General features: G+C 38.8%; 1 protein-coding gene across 3 annotated transcripts in view; it reads right to left on the bottom strand.

Annotated features, from left to right (window-relative positions):
• Nucleotides 1–22,084, bottom strand: part of SYNCRIP (synaptotagmin binding cytoplasmic RNA interacting protein) — a 30,933-nt gene extending 8,849 nt beyond the window's left edge. For all 3 annotated transcript variants that reach the window (XM_077750232.1, XM_077750233.1, XM_077750230.1), the window contains exons 1-10: nt 22,078–22,084; nt 20,591–20,750; nt 19,787–19,905; nt 19,561–19,668; nt 16,790–16,903; nt 16,514–16,690; nt 5,448–5,583; nt 4,328–4,533; nt 2,070–2,219; nt 1,634–1,755 (exon numbers count right to left, since the gene is read on the bottom strand). In XM_077750232.1, coding sequence (XP_077606358.1) covers nt 1,634–1,755; nt 2,070–2,219; nt 4,328–4,533; nt 5,448–5,583; nt 16,514–16,690; nt 16,790–16,903; nt 19,561–19,668; nt 19,787–19,905; nt 20,591–20,738 — 1,280 coding nt within the window. In that variant the 5' untranslated portion in view covers nt 20,739–20,750; nt 22,078–22,084. The remainder of the gene's footprint in view (nt 1–1,633; nt 1,756–2,069; nt 2,220–4,327; nt 4,534–5,447; nt 5,584–16,513; nt 16,691–16,789; nt 16,904–19,560; nt 19,669–19,786; nt 19,906–20,590; nt 20,751–22,077) is intronic.
• Between the last annotated feature and the right edge of the window lie 416 nt (nt 22,085–22,500).

Below are 22,500 nucleotides of genomic sequence, written 5' to 3'. Positions count from 1 at the left end.
CATCATAAAATGCACAGGACTGCCCCTCATAATCAAGAATCATACAGTACAAAATGTCAGTAATTACAGAGAGACTGAGAAACCCTAGCATAATGGAGAAGAGTGAAAAACCAGGGCCAGACTGCCTTGATTCAAATCCAACTCCACTACTTACTAGCTGTGAGACTGACCTTGGGCAAGTTGACCTCTGTGCCTCAGTTTCCTCATCTCAAACTGGGGAATAGAGTACTCAACTCACAGGGACGCACTGAGAAGTAAGTAGGAATGCGTGCTGTAGTTTGTTAAATTAAAAAAAAAAAATCAATGAATGACTGCAGCAAGTTAAAGTGCAAGCATCACATGCAGTCATCCCTTTTGGCCTGTTCTCCTCAAACATTAACAGATACAGTGACATTCCCCACTTTCTATTTATGATCACCCTCCATCTACCAACTTATAACTTTTACTCACTTTTCTAATATAATCTCCTACACTTACTTTCTGCCACTGAATAAATAAAACTATCAGTTAACTGTCTTCTGAAACAGGAAAAAGTTATTTTCACTGCAAAGTATACTCAAGGGGTTTGAGATATAGAGCATTTGGTTCCCCCTCAAAACGTAACTTTCTGTAGTCTTTTTCCTTATACTACCATTAAGCCCATAAAGCACATCTCTTTAGTCCTAGAACAAGTATAGGTCATTTGGATTATCACAGTATAAGACAGCTTACATAATTCAGTCTGCTCCCCTTTTAAAATGGAAGAAACTGAGGCTCAGAACTAGCCAACTTGCCTAACCACAACAGCCAATTGCAATAATATGTTACTTCTCTGATTAAGAAATAAAAGAAATAAGCAGAAGCACCCCGACCCTTCTTTTGCAACCCATGTAGAGCACTGGACAGAAAACTGGCCTGAGATAGTTAAATTTAGTGATTCTTGTTCTTGCATCAAATGACAATTATCTCTCTTCCTCCTCAATTAATTACCAACTTGAAGTTTTTAAATTGTAAACTTCATTCTTACCCAGCTAAAAGTTTCATTCACTGTTAATGAGCAGATATCCTTTTACAGATGTTCTAGAAAGATCCAATAGATGCAATATATTACACTTAGTTGTTTTCTTACCTCAATACTAAGTTATTTGCTTAACTACACTCATTTCATTTTTCAAAACCCATATATGAAATCTCTGAGGTGGCAAAAGGCACTATGTATTGGTAAAGAAGCCTCTCTCAGATACAGAAGAAGCAGAGTTTATCATAATTGGAAGATTTAATATTTTCTACCTCTGAGGAAAAAAAACTCTCCACCCTTTAACCAAATATATGAACACTTGTGGACAGCTAAGATTTAAAAACACATAATTCAGGAGCACATTCTATAAAACCTAGCAGGAAATATCTTAGACTGATTTCCATTTGTTACACAAAACTCTAGTTACTTAGAATTATAATTATTTTTACAAGCATGGTCAATAACAACAGCTCAATACACATTTCTTGAGATTCTGGGCATTTCTCAGTGGCTCAAAGCTTTCAAGTCTTCTTTAAGAGGTAAAGAAAGGCAAGTTGTGCAATTATTTAACAGGTTTGAGCAATATCTATTTTTCACTAATCTACCAACATTTAAATTTATACAGTTTTCACTTACATTTGATTCTTTGCTGCTTGCCTCTGAGCTTTTCTTTCTTTCCTTTTCTGATCTGGTGGCTTAGCAAAAACAATTTCAATATTTTCTCCCTCCAAATCTTTGCCATTCATTTCTTCCATAGCCTTAAAAAACAAAGTATTGATCAATACAGATGACTTTAACAACAATTATAATTCATTTAAAGTTAAAAAAGCATATTATTAATGTTGGAGGGATAAGATATAATAGGACTGTTAGGTTTTTATCTGAAGATCCAGCTCTTCAACTAATCATCTTTTTGATTTAGTGATTTATGCAATTTGCTAAGGCCAATAAAGGTTAACTGGAGTAGATTAAATGACCTTTGGGCGTCCTTCAACTTTTTGGAATATTCTCGATTCTAGGATGACTGAAAATCATTAGTTTACTTCAGATGCCTACAATTCCACTTATTTACCTTGACAGCACCATCTCGCTCATCAAAATGAATGAAAGCATAATCTTTTAGTTTCTTCACTCGTTCCAGTTTCCCAAACTGACTAAATGCTTTTTCTAAAATCTCTTCTGTTACAGTATTGGCAAGGTTACGTACAAACAGCACTTTTACCTGAAAATTAAGAGAAAAACAGAAATTCCCTGTGTATCTCCAAAGGTTTCAATTTCCAAGATGCCACCACCCAACCTTACAAAGTTAATTTTAGTCATTACCCATTAGAGAAATATGAGAAATATAATATGACTAAGTTTTCAACTGGTCTGAGTAAATACCAAGGATCTAATGAGTAAAAAACCTGAACAGATACCTCATCCACGATGACAAGCGTATGAAGAGATGCTCAACATCGCACCATTAGAGAATTGCAAATAAAAGCATCCTAGCTGGTTCAGTCATTAGAACATGCAACTCTTGATCTCAGGGTTTTAAGTTCAAAGCTCCACACTGGGTGTAGAGATTAGTTTTTAAAAATCTCTTAAAAAACAAAAACTATGAAATGCCACCACATACCTATTAGAATGGCCAAAACCCAACACCTACCACCACCCAATGCTGGTAAGGATATGGAACAGAAACATTACTAGTGGAAATGCAAAATGGTACAGCCACTCTGGAGAACAGTTCAGCAGTTTTTTTACAAAACTAAACATACTTTACCATACAATCTGATGACTGCACTTTTTGGTATTTACCCAAATGGGTTGAAAACATGTCCACATAAAAACCTGTATATGGTTGTTTATGGCAACTTTATTCATAACTGCCAAAACTTGGAAACAACCAAAATGTTCTTCAGTAGGTGAATAGATAAATTGTAGTACATCAAGAGAATGGGTTTATTCAGTGTTAAAAAGAGCCATCAAGCCATGAAAAGGCATGAAGGAATCTCAATGAATATAACCAAGTACAAGAAGATAATCTTAAAGAACTACAAAACTATGGAAACAATAAAAAAAGCAACAGTTGTCAGGGGCTAGAGGGGATGGTGGGGCGATTATGAAGATCAGGGAGGATTCCTAGGGCAGTAAAACTATTCTGTAATGCTATAATGGATGCATATCATACATTTGTCAAACCCGTAGCATGTACAGTAAGTAAGAGTAAACCCTAATGTTATCTATGAACTTGAGAGTACATGAGAATTCTGTAATTTTTTTCAAAAGAAAGCAAACAATACTTAGCTGTTTTTATTAAATTATTAATTACTTTGTAATCAATGTAATCAAAGATGGAGGTGGGCATTTCCTACTAACATGAATACCATGCCTTGAGATAGCTGTTGAACACTTGACACAGATGGTCAAAACTAATTAATTAGAATCTGCTTCTGAAAATGCTGACAAAGAAGGGTGGGAACATTCAAAATACTGACAAATTCTTTCAATCCAGAAAGCTCCTCAAAGTAGTTATAAAAGTTGACCTTTTGCTTTTAAGAAACAGCATTTCCTCCTAAAATACTTGATATAACATCTGAATTTAATAATCCAATAAGAACTTAATAGGCCAATGGAAAAAATAATACGAAGTATTTTCTGTCCTCAAGACTACTTATCCTTGGGGTGTCTGGGTGGCTCAGGTCATGATCTCACGGTTCGTGGGTTTGAGCCCTGCGTCGGGCTCTGTGCTGACAGCTCAGAGCCTGGAGCCTGCTTCAGATTCTGTGTCTCCCTCTCTCTCTGACCCTCCCTGCTCACGTGCTCTTTCTCTCTCTCTCTCTCAGAAATAAATAAAATTTTTAAAAAAAGGACTACTTATCCTTTAGCAATATTCACAGTTCTGGCATTTCACATTCCTCTTCTCATTTAAGAGAATGACCTGTATTTGCTAGACTTTCACCATTAAGACCTTAAATGACATAGGGTAGAATAACTTAACTACGAACTGCACTAGTGAGTAAAGTGTTGACTCAAGAGAGGTTTGATCTCATAGGATGTCTCAACTGACTGCTAAAGCAGGATACCTAATAATAGCTAAACCTTGTAACTGCAGCAGCTCTGCCGAGGCCAGTACAGTTCACTATTTTTAGGAGTAGGACTTTTAACACAAAAACCGTGAAAGCTAACGGCGCCATTCTCAAAAATGCAAAGAAATGGCTATTAGAATATACACAAAACCAATGGCGAACTATTTCCATAGCATGCAGGCCTAACTACTCATCATCATGAAAGTATGAAAGTAACACAATTATGAGAAGAGTGTTCGCAAATAAATTTCATTACCTTTGCCATCACTTCAGGATCAGGATCTTCTATAGGATCAGCCCATTCAACAGTTCCAACATTTCCCCAGACCTTGACTTTACCACTCATTAACCTACGCCTTGCCTGGGCAGCTGTTTTGTGATCTTCATATTCAAGGAAGCAAAAGCCTCTGTTTTTTTTCTTGTCATCTGGTTGGTGGTATAAAATGACGTCTGTGAGACCCTCTGAAAATAAGCAACCATTTCAGAAAAATTAATAAAATCAGCAAGAAAAAAGTAGATCCAAAGATTTTTCTAATACTTGAATATAAAAATGAAAAATAATCTTTCTTTGAAAAGGAGTGTCAAGATAATTTGGTCCAGATAATTGACCTAATACACACCTTCCAAGTGTTTCCAACATAAAAATCTCCATGAAAAGAAAATGTATTCTTTTAAATTATACCCAAGGACTATTCTTCGATTAAATGACAAGAGGCATAATATTTTTACAAAACGGTTACCAAAAAAGCAGTATTAAGTCAGATACGGTTAGATACTTACTATGTAAATAAACTCAAATTCTTTTTGATTGCACTTTCCTGGCCTCAGAGATCAAGAACTATTTCAAATGAAATATTAGTATCATATAAGATTTTGAATGTTTCTGGAGACTGATAACAGTCTGATAATTTGCTAAACATTCTAGGCAGACAAAATATTTTCTAATAAAAGCAGCCTGATTTGGTCACTATTCTAAAAAATATTTTATAGTTCAAAGAAATTGTACCATATTCACAAAGATTATATAATCTCTGCTTATAAAAATACTTACCATTCCAATAATTTAGAAAATCTAATCATTAAGAAAACAATCCTGTCAAGCTAGCACCTAAAACACTTAGATTCCAAAATGAGATACAGATTCTGCAGATGGTTCATATCTCAACTACACTCCTTACAAACTACATAGCATTCAGCAAATTCTTTCCCAAAACCTTCTGTACCTAGTTTCCTTATCTGAAAAATGGAATTACCTATCTCTCATGGTTGGAGTCAATATACAAGACAATATAGTGTTTATAACTGCTTGTCACACAGAGGTATGCAATTACCTTCAGTATTAGAAGTGTACCTCCTTCCACATAAATCCAACTTACCTGTTACTTTGCTAAATTCTTCAAGAATCTGTTCCTTGGTTTTACTCTTAGGAATAGAGCCCACAAAAAGCCTATTATTGGCCACCGAGATGCAGACACCAATGTGTTTTCCAGAACGAATTTCATGATTATTATACTGAAAGGGGAAGAAAGTGTATCATGTTTTTAAAATACTTACAAAATATCTTATTATAAATGATTATAAACATAAATGCAAAAATTTTAGGCAAATTTCAATGCTATGTTTATCATGTATTTTTATCTTTTAAAAATTTAACTAGCCAATGTAAGAGAAAATTGTAATCTGAGACAAATATGTAGATTACACTGACAAAACACACTTTAAAAGTTTATGAATTAAATTAATGCAAAAATTTTTTAAGTCCTTGAAACTTGGGAATCAGGTCTATAAGCAGCTTAAATTCAAATTTGCTGATTCCACAATACCTTATTTTCTACTTAAATTCATCCTGGCAACCAGTTACCCTCATGCAAGGGAAATGGATTCAAATACCAGCAAGCTTTCTGTCTTTCTGTTAACCAGCACCTAAATCTATTTTTTTTCCATCTCCCTTTCATTCTTGTAAAAAGTTGCAGTAAGGGATTTTCAGCTTCAAATACAGTAAATCTAAAAGGAGAGAATCTTCTTTTCCTGAATCCAACCCTACTTTTTTCCTCATTTCATTTTCATCAGGCCTACAAAAAGTTGGGAGAAAGAGAAGTGGACGGATTCATTAGGGTACAAATACAAAAGCAACTATAAAACTAGAGTGAAAAGTCAAGTCTTCATATAACCATACCCCGTAGAAGGGTTAAGATATTATACAGGTAAAACAGAATCTGTCAAAGTAACAAATCAATCACTATGAATTACAAACCGAAGTTCAAAAATATTCAAATTATCAGGTAAAGTGAATTATTCATATTACACAGTTAAAACTACCTCAAAATTTAATTTGATTAATCCTCCACACCTGGCCTCAAAATCTGTTTTGCATATGTCCACGTGGAGCTATAAACACTAAAGAATCAACATAAATTTCCATACAATTTATAGACCAGCCTTATGGCCACAATGAAACCATTCCTCTCCCATTTTGAAAGTAAGCTCTACACCCCTCGTGGGGCTTGAACTCACAGTCCTGAGATCAAGCTGCACGCTCCATTCATTTACTGAGCCACCCAGGCACCTCTTCTCATCCATTCTTCCATAAAAAGGACATCAGGTATAAGATAAGAAAGCATACAGTAAATCAGAAAATCAATTTCTCCCTGTCCCTTTCTCCATTTCCAGATATTCAAAATCTAACATGAAATTCAAATGTCCTCATCCCCGGGGAAGCATCCCTCTTGCCCTGGCAGAGCACCCTGCTCATCCCCAGGGAGCACCCTGCTCACCCCCGGAGGAACACCCCTCTCACCTAAGGGGGGAAGAAAAAAAAAAAAAAACACAGTTCTGAACAGTTTTGTACTTTCTACTCCCCTATTCAATTCACGCTTTCAGTCTCTGACCATCATGATCCCAGGATTATTTATATTCTCTACATTTATGGCAGACTTAAAAAAAAAAAAATTAAGAGAGCGAGCAAGAGAAAGAGAGAGACTGACAGAACAAGGGTGCATAGCTGGCTCAGTCAGTGGAGCATGCAACTCATGATCTCAGAGTCATTGAGTTCGAGCCCCCAACTGGGCATGGCCTCTGAATAAAATGCTTTCCCTGAAACTTCCATCATCCAAACTCCAGATTTGAGCTCACTCTGCAATACCTACCTCCTAAAAAACAGGTCAATAAAACATCCTTCTATGCTTAACACAAACCAACAGTTCTAAACAGAAGTGATTTTGCTCCTCAGGGGACACTTGACAATGTCTAGAGACATTTTTGGTTGTCAACTAGGGATTGAGCTTGCTGCTAGTTATTTTGTGGATACAAAGGCCAGAGATGATAAAAAATATCCTACAATTCACAGGATAGCCCAGCAAAACAGAATTATCGGATCTAAAATATCAACACTACTGAGGCTGAAAAAGCCTGCCACAACTTTTCCCATAGCATTTATATTAAGACCAAAAACCTCTTAAAACTAGAAACATATAAATTACCTGCAAATAGTAGTGCTATGGTTGAATCCATCACTGTATGGGATTATGAACAAGTAGACTACAATACCTTATCACAAATAAATTAACCTAAGAAACACAACAAATTGCTTTTAAGACATGTACATTCCCTAGATTTTTATAATCTAGCATCAAATACTCAACTTTAATGACAAATCAATACGTTTCAGTTTGATCTAATCTGTAACTAGGAGTTGACAAAAACTAAGATATCAGAAAAATAGAAAAATACATAATATTTAAAGGGAAAAATAAGAGTTATTCAGAAGATGACAGAACTTGGCATCGTTTTCCTTCTGTGTTTTTCATTTTCCAAGAGGTCTAAGAGCTGGACCTGTTTACTATAAAGAAACATCTAAATCTAAGTTAAAAAAAGTTGTGGGGCACCTGGGTTGCTCAATTATACGTAATTACACATCTAACTCGATTTCAGCTCAGGTCATGATCTGCACTTGGGTGTGTGTAGCTTGCTTGAGACTCACTCTCCTTCTACCCCTGCCCAACAGGCGCACATGGTCTCCCTCTCTCAAAAATAAATATTTGAAAAAAAAAAAAGAAAAACTTGTTAAAAAATTTTAGAATTCTTGGTTATACCACGTCCATCAACATTTAACAATTCTGCTTCAAAGTAGTAATGACTGTTTCCATTATTATTTCACTTCTAACTCATCATCACTTGCCCTGCGCTAAGGTTTATCAATTCTGGGTAGGTAGAAGGTTATTTAGGACGACTACTCTCTCCCATCCAAGTACTAACCAGGCCCGACCCTGCTTAGCTTCCGAGATAAGATGAGATCGAGCGCCTTCAGGGTGGTATGGCCGTAGACTAGGATGACTATGGTCTCTAAACAATATAAATGACAAAGATTTATCAAGACTTATAAAGTAAACTATAACTCTTCATCCATTTTTTTTTATTAAAAAAAAAGAGGAAACAATTAAAACAAACAGTAAACTGGTTCTCCAATTAAAATAAATCATTAAAGGGGTAAAGGAGACCGTCTGGGCATGTTGTCGAAATAAAGCAAAATAAGTACCCAGAGGGGTGGCCTGGCTGGCTCAGCAGGCACAGAATCCAACTCTTGTTCTTAGGGTCATTGGCTTAAACCCACATCTGGTATAGAGATTACTTAAGGGAAGGGTACACAGTACCCAGAAATAAGCATTTCTTGAAGCAGTGCCCTATTTACAGATTAAACATGCATTTCTGTATGTATCTGAATTTTTTAATTTTTCTCACTCTTTAAGAATTTTAAGACCAATCTATCACCATAAATTCAAACTTCGCATCCCAGCAGGTGGGTAACAGTGAGGTAAGTGGCAGAAGGGCATGACAAAACTGTTCTGAACCTTAACAGACTCTAATGTAATGCTGATAAATTCTAACTCAAGAGTTAATACCATCAGGACACTATCACAGTATCAAAACGAACAAAAGAAACTTGATGCCTTCCAACAAGGAAGTTGGGCAGTTGATGTTAAGATATTTTAAAAATCTAGCTTTCAGGGACACTTAGGTGGCTCAGCTGGTTAAATGTCCGACTTTGGCTCAGGTCATGATCTCATGGTTTGGGAGTTCGAGCCCCGAATTGGACTGTCTACTGTTAGCCAAGAACCCACTTCAGATCCTGTATCTCTCTCCCTAGATCAGGGGTGTGCTCTGTCTCTCTCAAAAATAAACATTAGGGGCACTTGAGTGGCTCGGTCAGTTAAGCGTCTCACTCTTTGTTTCGGTTCAGGTCATATCTCAAGAGTTCATGAGTTTGAGCCCCGCCATCAGCCTATGTGTGATAGCATGGAGCCTGCTTGGGATTCTCTATCTCCCTCTCTCTGTCTCTCCCCTACCTGCTCAGTCTCTCTCTCAAAATATATAAACTTTAAATAAACATCTAAAAAAAAATCTAGCTTTCAGATTCAATACCATAGCTAGGTGACGAATAAACTTTGAACATTAATCAATGCAGTTTCACTGTTTCAGAACACCAAAACAGGAGTTGTACAGTACGGAACATTCCCATCATCTAGGCTTAAAATCTCAAGTCACTTTTTCCTGCCCTCATAGCCAGTCAGTCACCAAATCCTCCCAAATTTAGCAATCTCAGATTTGGAATCTAACTCAGACTTAACTCTTCCCACAGCAGCAAAGCCATTACCTCCTCAGCCTGTCTACTTTACTCTTAAACATTTCTTTTTTTTTTTTTAACGTTTTATTTATTTCTGAGAGAGAGAGACAGACAGTATGAGCAGGGTAGGGTCAGAGAAAGAGGGAGAATCTGAAGCAGGCTCCGGGCTCTGAGCTAGCTGTCAGCACTGAGCCCAACGCGGGCTCAAACCCAGCAACCGTGAGATCATGACCTGAGCCGAAGTCGGATGCTCAACCGACTGAGCCACCCAGGAGCCACAAGCATTTCTTAAGCAGAAAATCTTGAAGCCAAAATCTACTTCCCTAAAAATTCTACAATAACTCTATATAGATCCCCCCCCCCCACCGCCCCGCAGATGATAGCACTTCATCTACCCCACACAATGCACGTGACTCCGTTCTCTATACTTCCTTCTCTGATACTGGCAAACTAATGTGACTTCCAAGACTGTTACCAAAAAATGATATCCATAACATAATACTGTAGCACAGACTGAGACTGAGGAATCTAGAATAACCTGGAGACTTGCTAATCTTCCACTTCTAAACATCATACTTCTGTAACACACAGTCCAAGATTACCTGTACTTACTTGGCAACCACACCACATTGCTTATACTGCAGCTTACTTGTGAAATCAGTTGTATACAGGACTTGACCTTTATCCTTACTCAATACCATCTTGCTGGTGTTAACTATCTGTTTCAGGCTATCACAATCTTCTAAGATTCTGATTTTGTCATCCAGGGTATTTATCATTCACTACATGCTGACTCAAGTCACTAGACATATGAGGGCAGTCCAACTATGTCCAGATTTATAAATCATTGATAGAATTTAGAATGGAACCTATAGTTTATCATTGCCTTATCATTTCTCTTTTCAAAATCTCTAACATTCTTCATTATTGTTATTTACACCATGCTACCCACACCAACACTGAAAAGTTTAATGGGACCATGAAACTTAGCTCAGAATATAATAGTTTTATCTCCCATTTCCTTCAACAAAACACTGCTTCAACTAGATGCACCTATTTCCCTTCACTGTCCTGCTCAAACCTCTTTATCACAAAGCCTTCCATAATAACCCCAACACAATCTAACCCTTCATCCTTGTTACCCTCTGAATGGTGCATCTACTTTCAGATGACTGTCATCAGTCTCTCATGTCCTATAAAATCATGAACTCAATCAAACTACCCTGTACGTCCACAATAAAAGTCTTCATGTTAAACACACTTATTTGCTAAAGTGCTACTAAATATGCTATGGACCGATCTTGTCAGTTGCATTCATCAAAATGGTTTCACACATGCTACACGAGTGTACACCAACCACTTTAGTTAATAAAACCATCAGTTCCTATCAAAACCATAACTTTTAATACAGAAATAGAAAGCAGCTATTCTGGTATTTGTAATATAGCCATTATTAGCATTTTCAGCAGAATATTTCTATTACCTAGGACTGCAATGGGCACTAAAATGTCAGTGGCCTGAGTTCCAATTCCAGGAGCACACCACAGAAATACATACATACTTGCCCACCCTTCTTCCTGGACTTTGTGACAACAACAACAAACACTACACATATGGGTATTTCCAAATACCCCCCTGGGAATGAGGGGGAAAGCATTACCCCCTATAAACGTACACTAATTCCAAGTTGACAATAAATAATTACAAATGGAAATTAGAAAATTTTTATATAGTAAAATGGCCCATAACTAATATGGGAAGTATAAGTTCTTGGGTCATAGATAATAAAGGACACTGGTCAGCCAGTCAGGTTATTTACCTAGCACCTACTGAATAATTACACAGTGGCACTATTGTAAACGTCAGGGATACAGGGAAAAAGAGGAGAGATAAGCAAATACTTCAAAAAACCAAGAAATAATTTTACGTACATATAAGCACTCTATTTTTTGTATTCATGATATGGTCATGGAGCAACTGGGTGGGAAGTTGCTCAAAATCAGGAAAGGCCTGATTGACTTGATCAATAAGAAGGCAGCAGCCATGGTAACAGCTTATGTGGGGGGCAAAAACGCAAAGTATGGACAGAGGAGTAATAAAGAAAAGCAAAAGAGAAGCAGAAACTTGATCAGATAGGTAGGGCCTTGTTTGGAAACCATTATTAGAGTTCTCAGCATGGGAATGTGATCTAACCTATGCTGCTGATTGGGAAGACTGTAAATAAAGGGGCAATGGAAAGCAGTGACTAGCTAGCAGCACTCTTTGGTACCTTAGACCAATGTGGTAGCAATGAAGATGGTTCACAGAGGTGAAAAATATTTTGGCAGTACAAACAGGATGTATTTCCTGGGATCCTTTTTAACACTACCTAAACAGCTACATAGTTAAAGAATTAGGCTACCTGATGACATAATTTATATTGCTGGCTTTAAACTGTTATGTCTGGTCAACAATAAGAACTCAAACTAAACAAACCTGATATCAAACTAAAGCTATATGAGGGCACCTGGGTGGCTCAGGTCATGATATCACGGTTCGTGGGTTTGAGCTCCGCGTCGGGCTCTGTGCTGACAGCTAGTTCAGAGCCTGGAGACTGCCTTTGGATTCTGTGTCTCCCACTCTCTCCGACTCTCCCCTGATCATGCTATCTCTCTCTCTCTCAAAAATAAATAAAACATTAAAAAAATAAACAAACTAAAGCTCTGTGGCCTCCCATAAGTTATTCAGGCTATTTACTCTTCTGCAGAATGAAGGTAATTCCAGTTACTATCAAATATAGGTTAAGGTAGTGTTTAAAGGTAATAATGTAACACCCTAGCACAGCTCCTATGTCTTAACAAGTGCTCAATAGGTAACCATTATTCACCTTTCACAAACTTAGATCTTGCTTTCCTTGGCAAGATTTTCATCATTTAGCAATAAATTTATTGCCCAAAATCCAAAGCAAATGTTGGCCGAAAATCAGTCATTTAAAAAGTCTACACATGGGGCGCCTGGGTGGCTCAGTCGGTTAAGCATCCGACTTCAGCTCAGGTTATGATCTCACAGTTCATGGGTTCAAGCCCCGCATCAGGCTCTATGCTGACAGCTCAGCACCTGAAGCCTGTTTCAGATTGTGTGTGTGTGTCTCTCTCTCTCTCTGTCCCTCCCCACTCGTGTCGTCTGTCTCAAAAATGAATAAACTACAAAAAAAAAAGTCTACAGGTGCTAACTTCATGCCTCTTTTTCAGCTGTTAATATCAATTAATCTATTTTTATAACTAATTCAGATGCAAATGTAAAATCCACAAAAAAATTTTTTAAAGTAAACTCTACCCCTAAAGTCGGGCTCAAACTCACAGCCCTGTGATCAAGAGTCACATGCTCTAGCAACTGAGCCACCTAGGCACCCCAAAATCCCCAATAATTTTTAATCAGAAGGCAAGGGAGGAAGGATCATTCCTGGATCATACCAAAAATAAGGCCAAATACATAATCTCTTTTTTTTTTTTTTAAAGTAAGTTCTAGAGGCACCTGGGTGGCTCAGTCTTAACTGTCCGACTTCGGCTCAGGTCACGATCTCACAGTTCGTGGGTTCGAGCCCTGCATCGGGCTCTGTCCTGACAGCTAGCTCAGAGACTAGAGCCTGCTTCAGATTCTGTCTCCCGCCCCCCCCCCAGAAATAAATAAAACATTTTTAAAAAATAAATAAAGTTCTACACCCAACATGGGCTTGAATCATGACCCTGAGACAAAGAGTCACATGGTCTACCAACTGAGCCAGCCAGGCTATCTTGATCTGAAGATACTCAAGACACTCAAAGTACAAGAAAGCAAAAAGAAATGGTGCTTCCATCTTGTCTGATCTATAAATACTCGCAAATAGGCACCTTTTAAAAATTATGATTATCTACAACTAGAATGACCATTCCGTGGTCTTCCTAAAAACTCAACTTGGATATAGGTGTAATTCAAGTAGACTCTCATGACATTATACAAGTAGGGATAGTTTTCAAAATATGCTCCCTTAAGGAGCACATTTAGAAGGGTACTCATTTCCACAATACTAAGTAGCAAAAGACATCCTAATTAACTTGATTTATTTCTCTAGAATGTTTCATTTCTTCAAAAGCCTAGTCCTCTCTTTTATTGTTATACTAAGGCACACCTCCCAATTCTGCTATCACCATAATCCTACCACAGTAAAGCATCCTTTAAAAAAAAAGCAACGATGTGGGGCACCACATCAGGTCATGATCTCATAGCTCACTAGTTTGAGCCCCAGGTGGGGCTCTGTGCTGACAGCTCAGAGACTGGAGGCTGCGTCAGATTCTGTATCTCCCTCTCTCTCTGCCCCTCCCCAATTCGTGCTCGGTCTCTGTCTCAAAAGTAAATAAAACAAGAAAATTAAAAAATTAAAAAAATAAAATAAAAATAAAAAACTAAAAAAAAGCAATGATGATACGTCCAATTCATCCAAGTGGATGAACAGTGGTACACCATTACCATTACAATCTTTTAAAAGCAACCAAAATGCATGGCCTCCTAATTTATCAGATAGGAAGAAATAAACATGTACCCAGATAAGGACTCAAATCACAAACCCAGGAAAAAAGATGTAAAAAAAAAAAAAAGAGTTGTTATTAGTTCCTAGACATATTAAAATGGCTGTCTAGCTACCTACCAAACTTTCAGAAATATAATTGAAAACCTAACTGTATTAATAAGACTATATTCTAAGCCCACAGCAATGCACTTTTGGACTATATTATTTGTTAAGGCAACTACCCAAACTGAAACATTATTTCATAATGAGTATTTACTGGCACTCAAAATCATGTTACAATTGGATTATATATCATCTTCTAATGATGTATTTTTTAAGGATTTTGAAAATTGTCTAGAAATAAATTGCAGTGGGGCACCTGGGTGACTCAGTCAGTTGAGCATCCGACTTCGGCTCAGGTCACAATCTCACAGTTCGTGGGTTCAAGCCCCACGTTGGGCTCTGTGCTGACAGCTAGCTCAGAGCCTGGAGCCTGCTTCAGATTCTGTGTCTCCCTCTCTCTCTGACCCTCCCCTGCTCTTGCGCTCTCTCTCTCTCAGAAATAAAAACATTAAAAAAATAAATTGCAGTGAGGACCTCCCATAAATAGTGTATTTTAGTAGCCAGAATTAAGCAGCCTACAAATGTTGGTTTAATGACTCCTTTCAAAAATGTTAATAAACAAATCACCACTTATACACTAAGTAACCATCCTTATTAAACAGAATAAAAGCCTTACGTAATACCTAATAAATAAAATGGGTCTGAAATTAATGGTAAATTCTGTACTAGCTTGCTGCGGTAAGATAGTTTGCTGCCTCAATCATTCCACATTTCCATACTAAAACTCACTGCTACTCTATTGCTGCCTGGCAAAAATGTTTTTTATAGATTAAACTGGATGATTTCTAAAGTATCTTTCCAGAATTCTAAAAAGTCCTTTATTTTATATGAACTGCTCAAAACTAAGATTTTGACAGCCCAAAGGTTACCAGTGGATGCCTCCCTCTAGAACTATAGCTGCTCTGAAATAGAAAATATTCTTTAAATGAGGGGATAAAAATGACTTAAAAATACCTAAACTCTCAAGTTCTTTTTTTAAGGACACCTATAATCTTTAAAGTAGCCCTATTCTAATGTTAAGTCTTTATCATATTCAATTATGCACACTAATTCAGAAATTCAATCACTGTAGACAGCAAAACAAAGTCAATCACTATAGACAGCAAAACAAAGTATAGTTGGCTTTTCTCCTTATGGTATACCTTAAAATGTAAAACATCTGATGCTGAGGAAAGGAAAAATTCAGGAGAAATCAATCCAGGGATTTTAGTATTGCTTAGAATCACCTATAAAATATGTAAGTCGGGGCACCTGGGTGGCTCAGTTGGCTAAGTATCCGACTTCGGCTCAAGTCAGATCTCACAATTCGTGGGTTAGAGCCCTGCATCAGGCTCTGTGCTGACAGCTACAGAGCCTGGAACCTGTTTCGGATTCTGTGTCTCCCTCTCTCTCTGCCCCTCCCCCACTCGTGCTCTGTCTCAAAAATAAACTATAAAAATTTTTTTTTTTTAAATATATAACCTGATAAAGCAAATTCAACAAATATCTGCCATAGTGGACCATTTTACTCAAGTTCCTCCCAGGTGTACTTTTTGATACATTTCTTGGGTTGAAATTAACCCTTGGTCTCTTCAATTATAAAATGTAGAATCCATGGGAGTCACAAAATTTAATAAAACTAGTTTAAAGAAAAGCTAAACCATATTTTGAATCATTAACAATTATTTTTTAAAAGTTGGCAAACTAGGTCTTCACACCTTACATCTGGTACTTTAAATCAAATACTGCCACTCAGCACGAAATCTTTTACTTCATTAACTAGAAATCTGTCATCACAATGTCTTTGTGATATATTTTACAGAAAAAGGAATGGCCCAGGTACAGCCAGAAAATAAAGAAGCCCTACCTATTACAGTTACTTTCTTATCTTTTAACATTCCTATTTTTTATTTTTTTTTATTTTTTTTTTTTAACATTCCTATTTTTTAAAAAATCACTAAGCCAGATGTTTCAAAGAACCAGTAACTCAGAATTCTGACACCATGCCTTATATACAGATCCTCAGTCCAATCAACTACCCAAGCAAAGAAAACTGCTACAATGACTACACAGAGAATGTAAAAGACAGTGCCTAATCTGCACTTCAAAAAACGTTTGGTTAACTCAGGCACAACAAGAAAAAACTTGACTTCAATTAAAGATAGTGAATGTGGAGACTGAAGGAAAAAACTTACCAGTTTAACAGCCTCCTGAGCTGCTTCTTTTGTACAAAAAGTGACAAACGCATAACCTCTATTGAGACCAGTGAGTGGATCCATCATTAGACGAAGATCCCATATCGGTCCAGCTTTCTCAAATAATGGAACAAGTTCATCCTCAAACAGATCTCTTGGGATCTTCCCCACAAATATCTGTAAATTAAACATGAAGTAAAAACCATGGAGAGTTTCTTTAGGAAATCAGATACCTGTGCATTTACTACAAAAGGTACAAGTTTTTAGTTTCTTTACCTCAGTGCCAACAGAAGGCTGCTGACCTGAATAAACGGAATCTGGAGGCGGTCCCCCATACTTCCTCTGTCCAGTGGTCACATCAAGTGTGTAGCCTGTTCTTTCCAAGAGTGCCTTGAAAAGTTCAAATGTCATTAATACATTTAATACACAAGACCACACCCCTGCATTTTGCAGTTAAAAATCAATCTTGTTCAAATCATTCCATTTACCTTGGTAACAATCCCTACAGTTTTCTGGTATGTTTTCAGAATTTCCCCTTTATTGTACTCTTGTAGTAGCTCTAATTTTCAAAGAAAATTTCAGTGTCCTACTCATTAATTTCTGGTTTCCAACTAACTATTTAGTGTTTAGTGATCATCAAAAAACTAATATTGATTCATCAACATCTTTCAAGGCAGGATCCGTACCTATTCTGCTAATTTCTCCTAATTGTACCTAATTTGAGTTTAATTCTCTCCCAAAGGAGGAACTGGGTAAGTTCCCTCTCCAAGTCTGGATTTCACATTTAATAAATTTCCCGTACTCCACACTTCTAATACACACTGCCATTCTATATATTTCACCAACCTTTGTAGAAATTACATTCCCCGAACTAAGCCCAAAAACTGAAGAGTTACAGGAAATACAACCATTTAATTCATCTGACATTCAAGTACCATGCTTTCCAGGACAGCATGGTTCATTCAGAACAACTAAGAGCCAAAATGCCTTTGAAAACTTTATGTAATTGCAACAATGTGAAATATCTTATACATTTTATCTCCCTAAAAAGTGAACTGTTAAAATTTACACAACTTCTATTTACTAATCAGTGTCAGTTTCTCTTATCCCTTAGCAAAGGCAAAAGTACTAGAAAGTGGTCTTCAGTTAGCCAAAAACAAAATCAACGAAAACACAAGAATTATTCTCCTCTGCCATCTCAACCACAAAGTACAAAACCTACTTTCTAAATAAATCTAGTAATTAGCTGATATATTCTGGGGGGGGCGGGGAGCTAACACCAAGCACAATGACAAATTCTATCAAAATGCTGTTAAATGATTTGGGGTCATCTCAGTCTCTGGAAATGAAAATGACTAGGCTGATTTTAAACACTTTCCACCCAAAAAATGTTAAATATCTGAAAAAGTACTATAATTAAAAAAAAACCTCCTCTATTACTAAACTCTAAGAAAAATGCCTACAAAGTGCTACATTATTTTAAGCAGTCTTTTTCTATCATACCCCAATGTTTACTTATAGATGCAACATGGGGTTAACAAAAATAAACTGAAATCTATTACTAGAACATAAACTAAACCACTAAATGGCTCATCTTCCCTTTTTTCCATATGTAATCCTGTTCTTCTTTCACCTTCATCTTTATGACCTAAATAATACCTTTTATATCAATCCCTAGAAAACATTCTTCAAACATCCTATAAAAATGCCACTATGTCTTCTTGCTGCAGTTTAAGTCACACTAAAGCTTTTAGCCACTCCCTTTCAAAGACAGAAAAGAAAGTCAAACCTTTACATTTAAATAAAAATTTAATAATCCTAACTCCTAAACGTAAATTTAATCACAACTGATATAATTACAATGACATCTATACTCCATTTCTATGGGAAAAACTGGATTTATAATTTAAACACAATTCACTCTCAGCTTGACCTGAGCCTCAAATTTATGGATGACATTAACAGTTAATTCCTTATTCCAAGCTTCTCTCTTCCCATACCATTAAAACATCACTTAGCACTCTTAATAACTGACTTTCTTAAACCAGAACTCTTGGTTCAAAGAGCACCAGCACAATGTATTAAGAGCACCAGATTAAAACTAGTATGATCACCACATTTTCTATGAACTGAAACCTCAACATAACTAAAAACCAAATCAAGGGCATCTGGGTGGCTCAGTCAGTTCAGCGTCCACCAACTTCGGCTCAGGTCATGATCTCACGGTTCGTGGGTTCAAGCCCCATGTCGGGCTCTGTGCTGACAGAGATCAGAGCCTGGAGCCTGTTTCAGATTCTTTATCTCCCTCTCTCTCTGACCCTCCCCTGCTCAGGCTTTCTCTCTCTCTCAGAAATAAATAAAAAACATAAAAAAAAAAAAAAGATCACAACTTAACTGTATTTGAGACCATTTACTGCTCTACATGACCTTAATATAGTATTAAAAAAAAAAAAAGCCTTCCACCCCCAGCCTCAGCTTCTTCACTTACTACTCAATTTTATTGATAAAAGTTGCCTTTAGAAATTAACAAATTAGCTTTAAAATCAACAGTAATAGGAGGGGAAGAAGGCAGTGTTAAAAATTCTAAATTCATTTAATTTGGGAGTTTGAGAAAAGTCAACTGTTAAATGTACACCCCTCACAAGTATGGGGCGAACTGATTCTCTCTGATTTTTGTTTCACTGTCACTTCACTGTCACTAACCTGGACTTGCAGCTTTTCAAAAAACATTTAGAAACATGGCAGATGTTATTTAAGTCTTTGCTTTAGAATACAAAGAAACACTGATTTAATCCATAGCTCAGTAACAAGAAAAACTTTTAAAAAAATGAGTTGTTCTAGAAACAGAAATAACTCAAGGCAAGAAACTTCTCAAAAAAATAGTAATTAGAAAAGATTAACATATTATCTCACGGTTATTAACTCTCAATTACTTAAAGACACACACCCACATTTCACATCCAAGGAATATTTACACCAATGCTGGAAAATCTTTGAAAGAACTTTAAAATGGGAGGGGATTAAAAAAAAAGTTCTTAAAGACATACCTTAATTTTTGCTTCATCTGGTCCTTTGCTAGAATCCGCTACTTTGGTCCCCTGTTTTTCTCTCTGCCTATAAGTCTTCATGACTCCACATAAAAAGGCACTTTTGTTCTACAAAAAAATTTTCCACAATTATATTTAACATTTGTCTCATCTGTGTCTAATCCGATAAAACAAACTATATCAAAACTACTCATGTTTTTTCTAGTTACGCTGACATTAACGTTACCTGAACATGAGAGAGATCACTGTCTTTAAACTGCTGAAGAACTGCCAATGCGCCGTCTTCATTGAATTCTTTTAAAGCTTCGATAGCTCTTTCATCTAAATCACTATGTGCAACCAGCCCTGGAGAAGAGAAAACTGAATTAGTTGTCAAGTTTTAATATTTTTGGGAACTTTTTCTGAGGAGACCTGTTTGCCAAAACAGGTACATGCTTGCCAAGTAAGAATTCTTCCATTTCCCTTATCTATATGAGAAACACACACACTTTAATCATTCTGAACTAAATAAAGCCTCTCAACCGCTTACAATGAATCAACTTCTTTTACATCTATCTTCTATGTCTAAGTCACATAGTTCTAAACACTAAGTATTTCTACAGTAAATATCTAAGTCCTAATATCAACCAACAAGGTACCAAGCATGACAACTGAACCTCTACTCAATTTCAAATACCACTAGGAAAAAAGCAGCAGCCACACCAAGACGGACAGACAAGTCTACAGTTACCAGTTATTTAACAAGAATCCTACTATAAAAATACCCCAAAAAAGTCACATGGCCTGTTCCCAACTATTAGCAGCTGTTGCTACCATCATATACTTATCCATCTGGCCAGCCAGCCTTTGCCTCCTAACCCTTCCTTCTTCCCTCCCTCTATACACCTTAACCGCTACTTCACAACTATCACAACAAGGCAAAACTAGTTCCCACACTTATTGGAAACCACAAAAAGTTGCTATTTTAGCTCAAAGCCAGAAATCCAATAGAAAAATTTCATAATGTAATTTTGCAAGTGTTAGTTCTTACCTGCAACGTAAATTTCATCTAGTTTTTCAGCAACTTTCTGTGGTAAACCAGCATCAAGCAATGTCTGAAAATTTTCTGAATGGATAACTGCAGAAGTAGTATCCATGGGCTCTTCAGTACCATTTCCATTAACATGTTCTGTAGCCATGTTTCCAGAGATCTGTTCAAACGCAATAAGCAAAATTAAACTAGGATCTTCAAAAAGGGTAGAGGAAATATAAGAGCCCCAATCTTTACTTTCTCTACCAATTTCTACACCAGCCAGCCTGCGCCTCCCTTTAAAGAAGCCTTACAGTCACTATCGCCTGACAAGCCAGATATGGAGCGCGGGGCAGAGGAGGACAGATTCACTATGTTTTTCCTTAGCACCACCCCTGACTCACCTGCTAACACTCCCTAGGAAAAACCATATTACAAATGGAGCCCAATCAGCACGAGGACGAGCCAGCGTGCCACATGCAGCTGTGGCAGTACAGAGAATGAGGAGTGTGGAGAAAGCAAAGCTGGGCTTTTCTCTCTCAAAGGTAAACCCCCAAAGTGCGCGCTTTTCCCGCCTGCCGCTTATAGATCAGTAACAACAGCCAGCGAAGAACAAAGCGCTCACACAAGCTACCTTCCTACCACCCAATTTCTCCACCCTTCACCCCCGCACCCCAAAGCCCGCCCCCGACTCCGCACCCATAGCGGCAGCCTCACCGCTGCGGCCACCAGGAGCCCATTAGAAACACGTGCTCTGCGCCTTCAAATGTCCTACAACTTCCTCCAACGCAAACCCACCGAGTCCCAGGCCAAGACGACCATCACCGACTCCCAACGTCAACCTGAAGCCAAGATCGGAGCCCCCAGAAAGCAGCAGCAGCACAACCTCGCCCCTCCACACCGAGGCCGCGGCGGCGCCAGGCCACGGGCTCTCCCCTCNTCCCTCCGCCCCGGGCGCCGGCGACCCCCGGCCGCCCGCCCGCCCCGTCGAGACCTGAGCCGCGGCGCATGGTGCAAGCCCCCACCCCTCGCCCGTCCGTGCAGTGACTGCGGCGCCGGGGACAGCTGTCCCACCCCCAGGCAGGGGCCAGCAACCCGGCGGAGTGAGGGCGTTCCGCGAACTACCTAACGCCTGCCGGACCGCGAGCACCACCCAAGCTCGTCGCGCGGCTGCGGGACGGGACCCGCTCCTCTCCGCCCACTCCCGCGCCGCGGCGACGGCCACGACAGCACCAACTCCGCCGCCGCTCGCGGTCCGCGCGGGCCATGGGGCCGCCTCCTCCCTGGAGCGCCGCAGACAAAGCCCGAACGGCGGCAGCACATGGAGAAGAGAAGGAAGTGGCGGCGCGGGCCGCGGCCTACTCTCAAGCAGCCCCAGTCAACGTGCTCCTCTCCCCCTTGGAATCCATTTTCCAGAAAAGCCGGTTTCTCCCCACACCTCCCTCCCCCAGCTCACTCCACAATGTCACGGTGCTCCCCTCCCAGACCCGGGTCCTGGCGGTCGTTACCTCCCCGTTGGGCNCCTTCCCCTACCACCACCACCACCACCACCACCACCACCAGCCTCCGTCCGCCTCCTTCTCTCGGTCTTTCTTCTTCCCCTCCCTGCTTTTTCCCCACCACTCCCAGTCCTGTCCGCGGCCGCTCAGGCGCGAGTGACCGCCTTTCCCCTCCTCACTCAAACGCTCGCTCACACCCTCCCTCGCTCGCTCCCTCGACTCCGTCCCCCAGTCCCAGCCGAGTCGGCTCCTCTCTTTCTCTCTCCCGCGCTGACGTGACGACGTAGCCTACGCCTCGGGACGCGCGCCCGCGGGCTCCGCCCCCACGCCCCGCCACCTCCCTTGCTCTTCACCTCCCGGGGGAGGGGGACGCAAGACCCCGCCCTTCCGCTCCGGTGGCGACGGAGGGGCTGAGAGTGAATGAAAGACCCG

Source organism: Crocuta crocuta, unplaced genomic scaffold (genome assembly GCF_008692635.1).
Source record: "Crocuta crocuta isolate KB4526 unplaced genomic scaffold, BGI_CrCroc_1.0 scaffold9, whole genome shotgun sequence".
Taxonomy (NCBI): Eukaryota; Metazoa; Chordata; class Mammalia; order Carnivora; family Hyaenidae; genus Crocuta; species Crocuta crocuta.
This window is presented reverse-complemented; position numbering and strand designations above follow the sequence as displayed.